Raw genomic sequence first — 15,806 nt, 5'->3', positions numbered from 1 at the left:
TGCTTGCTCACTGGGGGATGAGAGATCAATAAAAGAAGCCTATTGAGGCACCAGTTTCCCATCCTTCCTGACCCATCTCCTTTCCTATCTGAGCCCATTTCCAAGTGTCCCCTAAAGTACTGCTCCAGAATCTCAGCTCGAGGACCTCTGAAGTTACTTTAGCACATCCCATGATAGCCTGGATCAGAGGGTCTTGTTGGTTTGTATCTCTCTCTCACTTCTCTTACAGACACAAACACAATGCATACTGCACATTGTGCAAACACACGAATACCACGACACTACGCACAAACACACACATATACCACAGGTACAACACCCACACATATTACACAGCATACACTCATCACACATACTACGTTTATGCTATGCCCTACACACATACCAGGAACCACACTACACACAAATACACTTAATGTTTATTAGCAGAGAAGAGGGTTAATATCATTTTGTTGGAGGGAGTGAGGAGGAAGTGGTTGAGTACTAGTATAGATGCTTATACCCACAAATGTCAGTTTACTCCAAAATTAGAAATTAGCTGATGAATGAAACCTCCTGTAGTCAGGATATGTGGCTCATTTTTTATAAAATGGGATTGATTTTTCACAACACCTTCTGAAACCCACACCCTTGTCTAACAGCAAATTTTGATCACAACAGGCAAGACAGTAAGGGATGCCCTCTTCTATACATAGGAAGAAATTCTTGGAGAAACAGAATCCTTTCTCCTGTGAGGGTGTCTGAGAGTCAGTGTAACTACACTTTGCCTCCCTTCTTTCAAGAGTGGTGGGCTGAACCTAATATTGATCTAAGCAGTGCCATGACAGTGCTGTCAGGGTAGTCTCTTCTCTATCCCTTGCCCCCAGGACTCACAGCCCAGACCCCTTCCATTTGAATTTAGTTGGAAAACAGTTTAGACACCTCAGATCAAGTTCAAAAGCATTATGGAATCTGTTGGTGAAAGAGTCCTCTGTCTACAGAAGAGTTCATCATTTTGATCATTGGTGATAAAACAAACCAAGAAGAAAACCACTTGTTTGAGCTGTACTCAAAAAATAGTACTCAAAAATAAAAGAATATTTAGAAGTCTTCCCTAAGTTATTATCATTTGCTCTTTCAAGGGGGCAATGGCAAAGATGGGCAGAGAGAACATTTGAAATTTTTCTCAGTGATAATCTTTCAAGAAGTTGAAAATTTCTAATACCATTCCTGCAATAAGTAAAGGGAAGAAAATTGACTTTGAAATTCAGATTGCAAATTTAGATCATAGTTGCTGATTTTCTAGTACCCTTAAAAATTGCTAAAGAAAAGAGAGACCAGTAGCTTTCTCCTCAATTCTGCCCAGTCTATACAGTATTACAGCAGGAGATGACTTTTTCTAGGATCCTTCTGCCCTACCTTGAGAGGTTTTGTTGACATCTTGACCTAAAAGTGTGCAAGTATTGATTGTTTAATCAATGACAATCATTTATGTTGCTAGTTATATACAGTATGTTTGTGGAATGGGAATGTTTCCCTTGAGCAGTAGTTCCTAGTCAAGCAAGAGAGCTGTGAGATTGATCAGGGTAACTTAATCAAAAGATCATGCCTGGCCTTTATTCTACCTTCCCCTTTCCCGAACTGGGACTTAGGAAGGTGGAAGATACTATGAATTTGAGGGTTGGCACAAATCTTCTTTTTCATATGTAATTAATATAGTAGCAGGTGCTCATAGAAAAGAAATGTTGAATTTGTTGAATTACACTTTTTACGCAACTGGGGAGATCTGGTAAAATGAAACCTCCCAGACTAATTGTTTTTGTTTCATAGAATAAAGTTTGTTTTATTTTGAGTTTTTGGCTGACTTCATCTGGTAGGATGAATGCCAAAATTAAAGAATGTGGGCGTTCTCAGGCGATCTGGTCATCTCCTTTGCATCCTCTCTGAAATATGTTACTTCCTGCATAATGAAGTAAAAGGATTTTCTGCTGGGCAGTGCTTTCCTTATTTTCACAAAGAGCTTGAAAGCCAGCCCTGGGAACTTTGTCAGCCAAAGAGTAACACAGGACTGCAGCTTCTGGGTGTTCACTGAATATAGCCCCTGAGCACTGGACTTTCTCTTATTTTTTTCTCCCATAGGGAAGAAAAAACAAATAGTTTGATACATGGCATTCCTGCTCAGAACAGTAAAGACATAGGATGCAGAAACAAGGAAGGGGAGGGAGAAAATAATAGCCTCTTGATACCGTTTGTTTTCCTTTGATCAAGACAGGTGCAGGGAGAATTCTGCTGCTTGGGGACGCGTGGTTCATTCACTTCCACTAATTGTGCTGAAGGTAGTTAGCAAAAGTGAAGAGGCACACTGTAGCTTTAAAAAGTCAGCCATGAACCAGAAGGCAGTTGGTGCAGCTTGTGTGTGATTCCTAACGTCATGTTGGCTGAGAGCCAGCCTGGTTTTATTTCACTGTGTCAAATTGTACCTCCTTATTGAATGCCTTTGCCAGCCTACTTTGTGAAAGAAAACATTGGGGTTTCTTTGGCTGTTCTTGATAAGCCTATAAAAAATGATATGTTTTAGTTGCTTCTAGGTAGGTTTTCTTTTTACTCTTCCACAAGAAAAGAAAATAATAATAATAAGACAATGTAGTGTGGTGTTGCAGAGTATCATTGTGAGTGTTGTGTTTTGTTTTGTTTCTGAGATGCTTAGAAAATGGTGAATGTGTAACAGTTTCCAACTGAAGTGAAATCATTCTTTTGGCATGGAGCAAGCAGCACTATCTTCTGTCTACTCTGTAACGGTGTGTGGATGTATGTTAATATCTAGATGTATATTAAATGTTGGATTTCTCTATGAATGATCTAAGTGGTGTAGTGACTGGAAGTTTGTGTGTGTGCGTATGTGTGTGTGTGTATCAGCAGTGAAGATTATCCCACACTTACAGTATTATTTGTTAATCATCTACTTCTGTAACAGTGATAAAATCTTGTGAATATACTAAATGATGCACTTGTCATGTCAGAATAATCCCTAGGGAAGAAGTGCCGAAGTATAAAGTGATTTGAGAGGAAATGTATTTAATTTATGGCTTCAGCTGTAGAAGAACAAGCACGTTTCAGAACTAGTTTTTTTTTTTTTTCCAGCAGTTTTGTTCGTAGCTTTTTTCATCTTGCTAATTGCATATTAATTGTAGAGGGATTTTATTTTTTCTGTGTTCTTCCTACTAAACAAAAAGACAAAGTGATAGATGCTACTATATCTCCTTGAATGTTTTGATGATTTTTACATAAATCTAATGAGCTGCCTACCCTCTCTTACACACACACGCACACACACACACACACGCACCCCAGCAGCACCTTTCTGTGTGAAGGACTATCTGACATTTTCATGAGCTTCCAGCTTTACCAGACCATGGCCATCTCACAGACAGGTTTTTAAGATTTTCATTGAGAATATATGAGGTAGGGGAATACTTGCTGACAAAAGCTTTAAGTGATCTTTTACATCGCAGTGAAAAAATAGAGGAGAAGTGGGAGTGGACAGAAAAAAAAACCAACAACAACACACAAATATAGTAAGAAAAAAAGAAATCACAGCCCCCGAGGTGGAAAGGGGAGGAAAAGGGGGATTGTTTTTGTCGACTTTGACTCATTTATGAGTTTCAGTGTCTTAAGTGAGAGCTTGGCACTGGGAGAAGCTGTGCCAGTTCACACAGCACTTGTTTTGAACAAGGATTCAATTTCATTTGCAAATGCTTATTGTCGAAGCAGGGAGTGCCAGCACAGATGAAAGCACCCCAGTCTGTCTCCTCCAATTCTTTAGGTTTAATCACATCTCTCCAATCGCTGAGGGAACTGGAGATTTAAGCAAACATATACGTGAATTGGTGTGAGGCTGTAAAAGGGACCATTATGTTTCCGATTCAGAATATATATTCTTCTCTCACTTTCAAAGAATTAAACACGAGCTTTTCTCCCTTATTGATTAGTTGCTGAAGTAAAGGAACCCTGCAGCCTCCCCATGCTATCTGTTGACATGGAAAACAAGGAAAATGGCTCTGTCGGTGTAAAAAAGTAAGTGAAACTGGCTTGTGAGTTCTGCTTCTGCAAACAACAGAGGGACTTGGGTTCTATTTTTGTACTTCTTGCTTATCTACTACAATACACTGTTGGGGGTTGTCTTGGGTGATTGGTCTACACTGGTGATCAGCTTCCCCTCTACCCCCAGCCCCAATTGCCTTTTTCTGTATTCCATTTCTAAGAGATGACTCAGACATCAAAGTGCATAAAGGGTTAGTGTATCAGGCTTTAAAACAGGGAAGGTTGCAGATTCCAGCCCTGAATTCTGTATATTGAACAAAAACACAGAACAAACAGAGACTCTGCCTCCCAAGTCCATAGTGAGGAGGGTGTGGGGAGGGGTGCAGGGTGTGTGTGTGAGGGGGAAAAGAAAAGAGAGATTGAATCTTTTTTCAATAAAACCACCCATCTCAAAAATGAAAGCTATAGGAAGGGAAGGAAAAAACTGTCAGTAAGAATACTAAGTTTAACAGTTTCTCTGTCCTCACTTTATGAACTGTTCCTTGAATGTGAAACATTTCTGCATATACCAAAGTCTCTTTTTCCCTCTGTTCTTACAGTTGAAACTTCTGATTATATTTATTATGAGTTATATGCTTGATACTTTTAAATAGGAAAATTTAGTTGCATTATGTAGTGTATTCTGAAACATGCTATGTATTTCAGGAATAAAATATCTGTAAGTATATGAAAAAAATGTTTATTCTAGGAGTTATATTTTGGCTCTAAACACATTGCTTACAAGGAAGAAGTATGCTCCAAGACAGTGTTGTCTGTTTCATTTTTCCCCTGTCATTTTAGCTTAAAATCTCCTTCAACTTGAGCTTTGCAAGAAGCTAATGTAATCTGTAGAAGCTGTGATAACTAAATGAAAAAATAGTATGCTATATATGTTTATGAATAGAAGGTGCTTTTTATATTAAAGTTACATTAAACTTAATAAAAATCTGCTTTAAAAAATTCTCCTATAATTTATATATCAATGCCATGCTTCCATGCTTGTTCCCATGTTTGAAGCTTGGGGAAGTTAGATGGAGAAGGAATGAAAGAAATAGATGCTTTTTTTAATGTGTCAGTTAGACCAACTGCTTCCAATAGTACCCTGAGCAGTGATGAAAATGTCCTACACAGGTACTATCCACCATGGTAGCCACGAGCTGCATGTGGCAATTAAAAACTTGAAATGTGACTAATGTAACTGATGAACTGAACTTTTAATTTTATTCAATTTAAATCAATTTTAAAAGTTAACAGCTTCATTGAAATATGATTGCCATATAATAAACTGCATGTGTTTAAGTATAAAATCTGATAAGCTCTGACATTTGTATACACCCATGAAACCATTACCAAAATTAAGATAACAAACATATCCATCATCCCCACAGGTTCCTCATAAACCTTTATAATCTCTCCTTCCTGCCCTTCTCTGCCCTCATATTCCCCAGGCAACACTGATAGGTTCTCACCGAAGATTAGTTTATTTTTCCTAGATTTTTATATAAATGGAATTATTCAAAATGTACTTTTTTAGGGGGAGGGAAGGGGTCTGGTTTCTTTCTCCCAGAATAATTAATTTAGGATTCATTTGTGTTATAATATATATCAATAGTTCATTGATTTTTATTACTAAGCAATGTTTTACTGTATGGATATACAATACTTTGTTCATTGTTTGTCCACCCAGTTGTTCATAGGCATTTAGGTTGTTCCCATTTATTAGGGATTACAACTAAACTGCCTTGGTCACTTGTGTACAGGTGTGTGTGTGTGTGAACATGTACATTTTTCTTGGATAAGTATCTAGGAGTGAAGTGACTGGGCCATGTGGTAGGTGTATGCTAAGCTCTGTAAGAAATTGCCAAACTATTTTCCGAACTAGTTGTGCCATTTTACATTCCCACCAGCGGTGCGTGAGCACTCCAATTGTTCTGTGTCCTCAGGAATTTGGTGTGATCAGTCTTCTTCATTCCATTAGGTGTGTTTTGCTTTGCTTTTTAATCTGAAGATTGCTTTGTATAGTACGACCATTTTAACAACATTAATTCTTCTAATCCAAGAGCATGGTATATCTTTCCATTACTTTGAATCGTTTTCAATTTCCTTTATCAATGTTTTACAGCTCTCTTCTTGGTTATTAGGTATGGTTTTAATTTTCATTTCTGTAATGACCAAGGATGTTGAGTTTTTTTTTTTTGTGCTTGTTTTATCTATAGATCTTCTTAAGTATTGTTCAGATCTTTTGCCCATCTTTTTATTGGGCTCGTTTTTTAATATGTTATTGTGTAGAACTTTTACATATTCAGGATACAAGTCCTTTGTTATATACATGATTTGAAAATATTTTCTTGTTGTATGTAATTTGTTTTTTCATTCTCTCTACAGTGCTTTTCAAAGTGCAGAAGTTTTAAATTTTGATGAAGTCCAGTTTATAAATTTTTTATTTTATGGATAGTGCTTTTAGTGTCACTTATCTAAGGAATATTTGCCTTGCTCAAGGTCACAAAGATTTTCTCTTATGTTTTCTTAGATTTGGGACTATAATTTTTGAGTTAATTTTTGTATATGGTGTGGAATAAGGATTAAAATCTTACTGTTGATAGTGGTTTCAGTGGTTGGTTTTTTTGCCTTTGGATATCCAATTGTTCCAGCACCATTTATTGAACTATCTCTGCAACTTTGTTGAAAAAATAACTGATCCTATATCAATAGATCTAGTTCTGGACTCTATTGTATTCTGTTGATATTTTGTATATATTTATGCCAATACAGCACTGTTTGGATACCTTTATGATAAATCTTGAAGTCAGGTAGTATTATCCATTCAACTTTGATCTTTTTGGAACTTGTTTTGGCACTCTTAGGTCCTTTGCTTTTCCATATAAATCAGCTTGTAAATTTATACCCAAAAAATGCCTGCTGGTCATTTGACTGGCATTGCATAGAATTATAGATCAATTTAAGGAGAATCGACATCTTAACAGTATTGTGTCTTCCAACTCATTAACACAGCATTTCGATCCATTACTTCAGTTCAGTTCAGTTCAGTTGCTCAGTCGTGTCCGACTCTTTGCGACCCCATGAATCGCAGCACGCCAGGCCTCCCTGTCCATCACCAACTCCCAGAGTTTACTCAAACTCATGCCCATCGAGTCGGTGATGCCATCCAGCCATCTCATCCTCTGTCGTCCCCTTCTCCTCCTGCCCCCAATCCCTCCCAGCATCAGGGTCTTTTCCAATGAGTCAACTCTTCGCATGAGGTGGCCAAAGTATTGGAGTTTCAGCTTCAGCGTCAATCCTTCCAGTGAACACCCAGGACTGATCTCCTTCAGGATGGACTGGTTGGATCTCCTTGCAGTCCAAGAGACTCTCAAGAGTCTTCTCCAACACCACAGTTCAAAAGCATCAATTTTTCGGAACTCAGCTTTCTTCACAGTCCAACTCTCACATCCATACATAACCACTGGAAAAACCATACCCTTGACCAGATGGACCTTTGTTGGCAAAGTAATGTCTCTGCTCTTTAATATGCTATCTAGGTCGGTCATAACTTTCCTTCCAAGAAGTAAGCGTCTTTTAATTTCATGGCTGCAGTCACCATCTGCAATGATTTTGGAGCCCAAGAAAATAAAGTCTGACACTGTTTCCACTGTCTCCCCATCTATTTCCCATGAGGTGATCGGAGCAGATGCCATGATCTTAGTTTTCGGAATGTTGAGCTTTAAGCCAACTTTTTCACTCTCCTCTTTCACTTTCATCAAGAGGCTCTTTAGTAGTTCGTCTTCACTTTCTGCCATAAGGGTGGTGTCATCTGCATATCTGAGGTTATTGATATTTCTCCCTGAAATCTTGATTCCAGCTTATGCTTCTTCCAGCCCAGCGTTTCTCATGATGTACTCTGCATATAAGTTAAATAAGCAGGGTGACAATATACAGGCTTGATGTACTCCTTTTCCTATTTGAAAACAGTCTGTTGTTCCATGTCCAGTTCTAACTGTTGCTTCCTGACCTGCATAAAAGTTTCTCAAGAGGCAGTTCAGGCGGTCTGGTATTCCCATCTCTTTCAGAATTTTCCACAGTTTATTGTGATCCACACAGTCGAAGGCTTTGGCATAGTCAATAAAGCAGAAATAGATGTTTTTCTGGAACTCTCTTGCTTTCTCGATGATCCAGCAGATGTTGACAATTTGATCTCTGGTTCCTCTGCCTTTTCTAAAACCAGCTTGAACATCTAGAAGTTCACGGTTCACGTATTGCTGAAGCCTGGCTCGGAGAATTTTGAGCAATGCTTCACTAGCATGGGAGATGAGTGCAATTGTGCGGTAGTTTGAGCATTCTTTGGGATTGCCTTTCTTAGGGATTGGAGTGAAAACTGACCCTTTCCAGGCCTGTGGCCACTGCTGAGTTTTCCAAATTTGCTGGCATATTGAGTGCAGCACTTTCACAGCATCATCTTTTAGGATTTGAAATAGCTCAACTGGAATTCCATCACATCCACTAGCTTTGTTCGTATTGATGCTTTCTAAGGCCCACTTGACTTCACATTCCAGGATGTCTGGCTCTAGGTGAGTGATCACACCATTGTGATTATCTGAGTCATGAAGATCTTTTTTGTACAGTTCTTCTGTGTATTCTTGCCACCTCTTCTTAGTATCTTCTGCTTCTGTTAGGTCCGTAACATTTCTGTCCTTTATCAAACCCATCTTAGCATGAAATGTTCCCTTGGTATCTCTAATTTTCTTGAAGAGATCTCTAGTCTTTCCCATTCTGTTGTTTTCCTCTATTTCTTTGCATTGATCGCTGAGGAGTGCTTTCTTATCTCTCCTTGCTATTCTTTGGGACTCTGCATTCAAATGGGAATATCTTTCCTTTTCTTCCTTGCTTTTCACTTCCCTTCTTTTCACAGCTATTTGTAAGGCCTCCTCAGACAACCATTTTGCCTTTTTGCATTTCTTTTCCAGCGGAATCAAACCAGCGATCTAAGGATGATGGAAGCTTAATCACCGCTGCAGTCCTCTGCTCTGCCAGCTGAGCTGATCCATTACTTAGGTCCTCTTTAATTTCTCTCAGCAATATTTCATAGTTTTCTGTGTGCAGGTCTTGCACATATTTTATCAGATATAACCCTCCGTATTTCATATTTTTATACTGTTATTAATGGTTGTTTTTGTTTAGTTGCTAGGTCATATCTGACTCTTCTGTGATCCCATGGACTGTGGCCCACCAGGCTCCTCTGTCCATGGGATTTCCCAGGCAAGAATACTGGAGGAGGTTGCCGTCCTTCTCTATGAGATCTCTCCAACCCAGGGATTGAACTTGCATCTCCTGCATTCACAGCAGATTCTTTAACACTGAGTCACCAGAGAAGCCCCATTGTTGATAATGCTTTTTAAATTTAAATTTCTAATTGTTTATTGTTAGTATAAAGAAATATGGTAGGTTTTTTCGTATCAATCTTGTATCCTACAACCTTGCTAAACTTACTTATTACTTCTAATGGCTTTTTCATAGATTCTATCAGATATTTAACATAGACAGCTATGTCTTGTGAATAAAAACAGTTTTACTTTTTCTTTCCCACTGTGGATACCTTTCATTTCTTTTTCTTTATTGTGCTGAATAAGACCTCCAGTAAAAAGTTGAATAACAGTGGTGAGATTAGACATCCTAATTTTGTTTCCAATCTTAAGACAAGAAAAACATTTTTACTTTTTTTCTTGTCTTTCTTTTCAGCCTGCTTTAAAAATTTTCTGTGTCATTGATTTTTGAGCAATTTGATTATGAGACTCAGTGTAGTTTTATTCATCTTTCTTGTGTTTACAGTTTGTTTTAGGGAGGGGGAATCTATGGGCTTAGTTTTCATCAAGTTTGGAAATTTCTTTTTTTTCTTAATTTTTTTCTTTTTATTTTAATTGGAGGCTAATTACTTTACGATATTGTGGTGGTTTTGCCATACATTGGCATGAATCAGCCATGGGTGTACATGTGTTCCCCATCCTGAACCCCCATCCTACCTCCCTCCCCATCCCATCCCTCTGGGTCATCCCAGTGCACCAGCCTTGAACACCATGCCTCATGCATCGAACCTGGACTGGTGATCTATTTCACATATGATAATATACATGTTTCAATGCTATTCTCTCAAATCATCCCACCCTCGGCTTCTCCCACAGAGTTCAACAGTCTGTTCTTTATATCTGTGTCTCTTTTGCTATCTCGCATATAGGGTCATCATTACCATCCTCCTAAATTCCATATATATGTGTTAATATACAATATTGGTGTTTTGCTTTCTGACTTCCTTCGCTCTGTATAATAGGCTCCAGTTTCATACACCTCATTAGAACTGATTCAAATGCATTCTTTTTAATAGCTGAGTAGTATTCCATGGTGTATATGTACCATAGCTTCCTTATCCATTCATCTGCTGATGGGCATCTAGGTTGCTTCCATGTCCTGGCTATTGTAAACAGTGTTGTGATGAACATTGGGGTACACATGTCTCTTTCAATTCTGATTTCCTCGGTGTGTATGCCCAGCAGTGGGATTGCTGGGGAAATTTTTCAACTGTTATTTTTTAAACTTTCTTTGGTCCCCTCCACTTCTCCTTTGGGGACTCCAGTTATAGGTTTATTTGATCACTTGATACTGCCCCACAATTCACTGATACCCTGTTGATTTTTTTCCAGTCTTTTTTCTGTGTTTCATTTTTGGATAGTTTCTATTGCTTTTCCTTCAAGTTCACTAATATTTTCTTCTGAAATGTATAATCTCTTGTTAATCCTACCCAGTGCATTTTTCATTTCAAACAAGTTTTCATCTCTAGAAGTTCAGCTTGGTCTTTTTAAATCTTTCATGTCTTCACTTTACATATCCTTCCCTCTAGCTTCTGAACATATGAAATATAGTCATACAATTGTTTCAATGTCCTTGTCTACTAATTCTATCACTTCTCAGTCAGTTTCAGTTGATTGGTTTTTCTTTTCACTATGGGTTATATTTTTCTGCTTCTTTGCATTCTTGGTAATTCTTTATTGAAAGTTAGGTGTTTTGAATTTTGCCTTGGTGAATGTTGGATAATTTTGTATTCCCGTAGATTTTCCAGATCTTTGTCCTGGGATGTGCTTAAATTAGTTGGAAACAAGCAACTGATCCTTTTAAGCGTTATTTTATTAATAACTATTGTTAGTCTGGACTAGAGCTGTCTTTAATCTAAGGGTATTTTCCCCCTCTTATTGAAATAAGAGCCACATTTCTACTCTAACCAATACTCCTGAATGATGAGGTATTCCTCTCTGGAAGATAGAAACAGGCACTCTTCCCAACTCTGTGTGATCTCTAGAGATTTTTGTCTCTAATTCTTTTTCATGATTTTTTCCCCAGCCCATTTCCTCATGTGTATGTGATAATCAGTACTCCGCTGAGCACTTGAAGGGAACCTTCTACACATCTCCAGAGTTCTCTCTCTCTAGCTCTCTCCTCTCTGGAACTCTGCACCCGGGCACAGCCTAAAATCTCTCTTCAGGCAGTAAGTGGCTACGGCTACCATGCTTGTTTCCCATTCTTCAGGGATCATTATTCTTTATTGCCCGTGTCCAGTGCCTTGAGTGCCAGTTTCATAAATCTTGTCTATTTTTTAGCTGTTTTAGGCAGAAGGGTAGTTCTGGGCTACATTACTCAACCTTGATCAGAAACAGCAGTCTCAGTTTATACAGCAAGTGGCTATTGGCTAACCTGTTGGCCAAGATAGAGTTAGATTATAATACTGAATCCCTAAAACATAGAGTCTTAAGGCTCTCTCTGAGATCTGCTCAAATTGGGGTCACAGTTGCTTCCATTTTGTTTTCCAGGCATGGAAAATATAGTTGCTTTATTAGACAATGTACTTCACAAAGGATCATTTCCAAAGAAGCCTAGGATAATGACCTTATTCACTGGCCATGTGCTACTGCTCAGAGCTTTAGTTTTACAAGGCTTTTATTTATGGAGTCCTTTCTCTGTGTCTAGCACTTTGTGTGAGCCTTGTTAATCCTCACAACCATACTTTGAGGTATGTGCTATAATTCCCGTTTTATAGTGGAGAAAACCAAAGCTCCAGGAGGTAAAAGACCTTCTAAGAGTTCACTGCTTCTAAGTCCTGATGTTGGCATTCAGGTTTAAAGTCTGGCTTTGAAGCCTGAGCCCTTCCTTCTGCACTGGCGTGACTAGGTTGTCAAAGGTAGCTTTCAGTCTCTTTTACCAGAGGCACAGCTCTCACTCCCAGGGGGCTATAGAAGCCTAAGTACCCAAGATTTGTAAATGATGGAAACATTCAATACTATGACCATAACTTAACAAAGACAGGACTTCCCTTTTCAAAATGGCACATTTCTTCGAAGTATAAAATATATTATAAGTCTCTTCTAAGTTCTGCTATGCAGTGTTTCTCAAGGTGAATTTGTATTACTTGGAGGGCATGTTAAAACACAGGCAGCTGGGCCACACCTCTAGAGTTTCTGTTCAGTACATCCCAGGGGCCTGGGGACTTGTGTTTTAACATGTTCTCTGGTGAGGTTGATGCTGATGTCCAGTGGCTTTGGAAAACAATTTGGCATTATTTTCCAGTGTTGAACCATAAAATATTTTATAACTCAACAATTCCATTTCTGGATATATGCTAGTGCCAGATATATACTAGAAATGACAAATGAGCCATAGATGTAATTTAAAATTTTCTGGTGGTCATATTTAAACAGATGAAATTAATTTTAATATAGTCTATATTTGAGTGAAAATACCCAGGATGTTGTCATTTTTAAATGTAATCAATATAGCACATTATTAATGAGATAGTTTATATTTTTGTGCTAAATTTTATCAGTCCACTATGTATTTTACACTTAGAGTATATCTCAATTTGGATGCAAAAATTTTATTATAAATATTTGATCTCTATTAGATTTCATAAAATTTGTGATTAAAAAAGTAGAATCACATACCCAAATAATTCTTTAAAGTCTCAATAAATGAATCAAGTACCAAAAATTATTTTCCTTTAATACATTTGCATACATTGACACAACTGGTTCTTCTTCTTTTTTATATATTTATTTTTTGTTCATTTATTTGGCTGCACCAGGTCTTAGTTGTGGCATGTGGGATCTAGTTCCCTGACCAGGGATTGAACCTGGGACCCCTGCAATCAGAGCGGGGAGTCTTAGCCACTGGACCACCAGGGAAGTTCCTGGTTCTTCTCTTTTAGATCTGATATGACTTGGAAGCAATAGCATATCAGTTTCAAAACTGTCTAAGTTAAATAAATTTGCTGATACTCAAAAAAATCATATTGTTAACATTAAATTCAAAAGTGTATTACATAAATTTATAAGAAATAGAAATTTATCCAATAAATCATTTTTCAAATTTCTCTTAAAATTGATTTGTGTTAGAAAGATGTGTAAAATTATTTTTATTGTACTTTGAAAAGTTTCAATTTCAACACAAAATTTTGTGCCTCTTTACCTACGTTACAAATCAGCATTTCCTTTTTTTTTTTCAGGAGCTTCAAATTAATCTCATTTACATGTAGTCTGGTATGTTAATGAGAAAACAAATTTCTCTGCCATTTTTTGTCTTTAATTATTGAATATTTGGAAAGCATTTTTTGTTTTAATGAAATCTTGAATTGGACTTAACAATACAATAAGTCTTTGTATTTTTCTTCTATGACTTAACAAGTATTGGCAAAGAACACAGATCTTTAAATGTGCTCTATTTCTTTTAAGAGTTCCATTATTTGACATTGATCTGTGGCATTTACAAATATTTATGGAATGATTTAACAATGGCATTGTTGACACTTTTCAGGAGTCTGCTTCAGAAAACTGAACGTGTGTATCATATAGTAGAATGAAGCAATGAAATATGTCTCCTGTTTTAAAAGTATATTAAAACCAAATTTTTAAAAAATCTTTGTGTGGCTGAAGTACCATCTACCAGGATAGGATTTAATTTTTTCAACTCTAGCTAAAGTTATTCTTCAACAAATATAAACCATTTTAAGATATTTAAATAGGAATTCAGTTTTTCAGGCTATAAATTGATAACATTTCTTCTTAAATTTGGAAGTCTTCTGAGACAAAGCAGACTCCAAGTATGAACTTGGCAGTGTCTTTGATGTTGTGGGCTTCCCTTGTGACTCAGATGGTAGAGTCTGCCTGCAATGCAGGAAACCTGAATTTGATCCCTGGGTCAGGAAGATCCCCTGGAGAAGTGAAAGGCTACCACTCCAGTATTCTTGCCTGGAGAAGTCTATGGACAGAGGAGCCTGGCATGTTACAGTCTGTGGGGTCACAAATAGTCAGACCTGACTGACTAACACTTTTCACTTCCGATGTTACACTACTCATCTAAAGCTAAAGAAAAGTAGTTGTGTTTTTCCAGATTTGAACCAATTGATCTTAGATGCTGTTAAAAAGATCTTAACATTCTTTGGGCAATAGTTTAATGGCTTGATTGAAAAATGTCTCACTTTTGATGAACTGCCTTTTCAGTATTTTTTCATAATATTTTAAAAACTGAATATAACAACATAGCTATTAAAAAAACTGTTCTCTTTTTTTGTGCTAGAATCCAAGTTGTTTATAGCTGGACAAATTTATGAGCTCAGATTCTGTTTAAAATCACTTCAAAATGTTTTGTTGGATGTTGAATTTTGATTACAGGTTACTTATGTTATTAGTTCTTTTTGACTGTTGAGGTTACCAAAATTTTCTATGTCTTTGCTAAAAATGTCTCTTAATATTATCCATTTTTCAAACAGCTTTTTTCCTTTTGCTCTAATCCAACAAATTGCAATTGCTGTTCCTCATGAAATTTCCAACATACTTTGAGTCAGGCTCCTTTTTTCTTCACTGTTCTGACTCTGATGCCAGTTTCTGCATCTCCTTTTGATTCTGCATCAGTGGTATGCCTCCTTTTTACATTTTAAAATGTATCCATACTTATTTTTAACTAAAAAATATTTTATTACAATTAAACTAGTAAGATTATTAATTACCAATTACAACATACAAAGAGAATCTTATAACCTGTGCTGTCTGCATCAAACACATTACAATATCACATGGGTGCATAGAAAAGATCATTTATCCTGAATCAATGTATAGATGCCAACTAGATTGCCATGTGTTTATGTGTAAAACTAGAGAAAGAGAGCTGCATCTGATGAACTGCAAAGTAGTATCTAGGCAATGCAGTGGTTAAAGGGAAATGTTATCACACCAAAACAATGAAGTTGTGTTGATCAGAAACATAATTTACATTAATTAGAGTTTTTAAATTTAAACTAGTTAAAATGAAAAACCCTATTTCTTAGTTGGATTTTCAATGCTCAACAGCCTCCTGTGTTCAGAGGCTACAGTATTGCACAGGTTATAGCCAAAACAAGCTCTTGCTCACATGCATGGGGAGAAAGGTTAAATGAATATGAGGTTGGGGAGGATGATTCTGTCAGGTCAGAGATGCAGGGGCGGGATGGATATGAGCATTGTCAAGATTACAGTTTTTTTTAAGACAGATTATAGCTTTTATTTTGCATGGTGGATTCATGGTGGTTATTAAGTTTTAAAGCAAATAACTAAGAGGGAGCATCTTCATAGTTTAGAGTATGTTCTTCTAGACAGTTCCTGTAGAGAGCTCTCTGTACCCATACATATGAGTGCTGTGCTGTCAGATCCGACGCTTTGCGACCCCGTGGACTGCGGCCC

At 37.2% G+C, this 15,806-nt stretch overlaps 1 protein-coding gene across 3 annotated transcripts in view; it reads left to right on the top strand.

Moving 5' to 3' along the window:
- Positions 1-15,806, top strand: part of SAMD13 (sterile alpha motif domain containing 13) — a 50,797-nt gene that overhangs the window by 787 nt on the left and 34,204 nt on the right. For 2 of the 3 annotated variants that reach the window (XM_020891281.2, XM_020891282.2), the window contains exon 2: positions 3,969-4,053. In XM_020891281.2, coding sequence (XP_020746940.1) covers positions 3,969-4,053 — 85 coding nt within the window. Of the gene's footprint in view, positions 1-2,362; positions 2,568-3,968; positions 4,054-15,806 lie in introns of those variants that run through there. The other variant, XM_020891283.2, reaches the window with a different exon arrangement.

This window comes from Odocoileus virginianus, chromosome 5, assembly GCF_023699985.2.
Source record: "Odocoileus virginianus isolate 20LAN1187 ecotype Illinois chromosome 5, Ovbor_1.2, whole genome shotgun sequence".
Taxonomy (NCBI): Eukaryota; Metazoa; Chordata; class Mammalia; order Artiodactyla; family Cervidae; genus Odocoileus; species Odocoileus virginianus.
The sequence above is the reverse complement of the archived record's forward strand: the minus strand, read 5'-3'. Positions and strand labels throughout refer to the sequence as shown.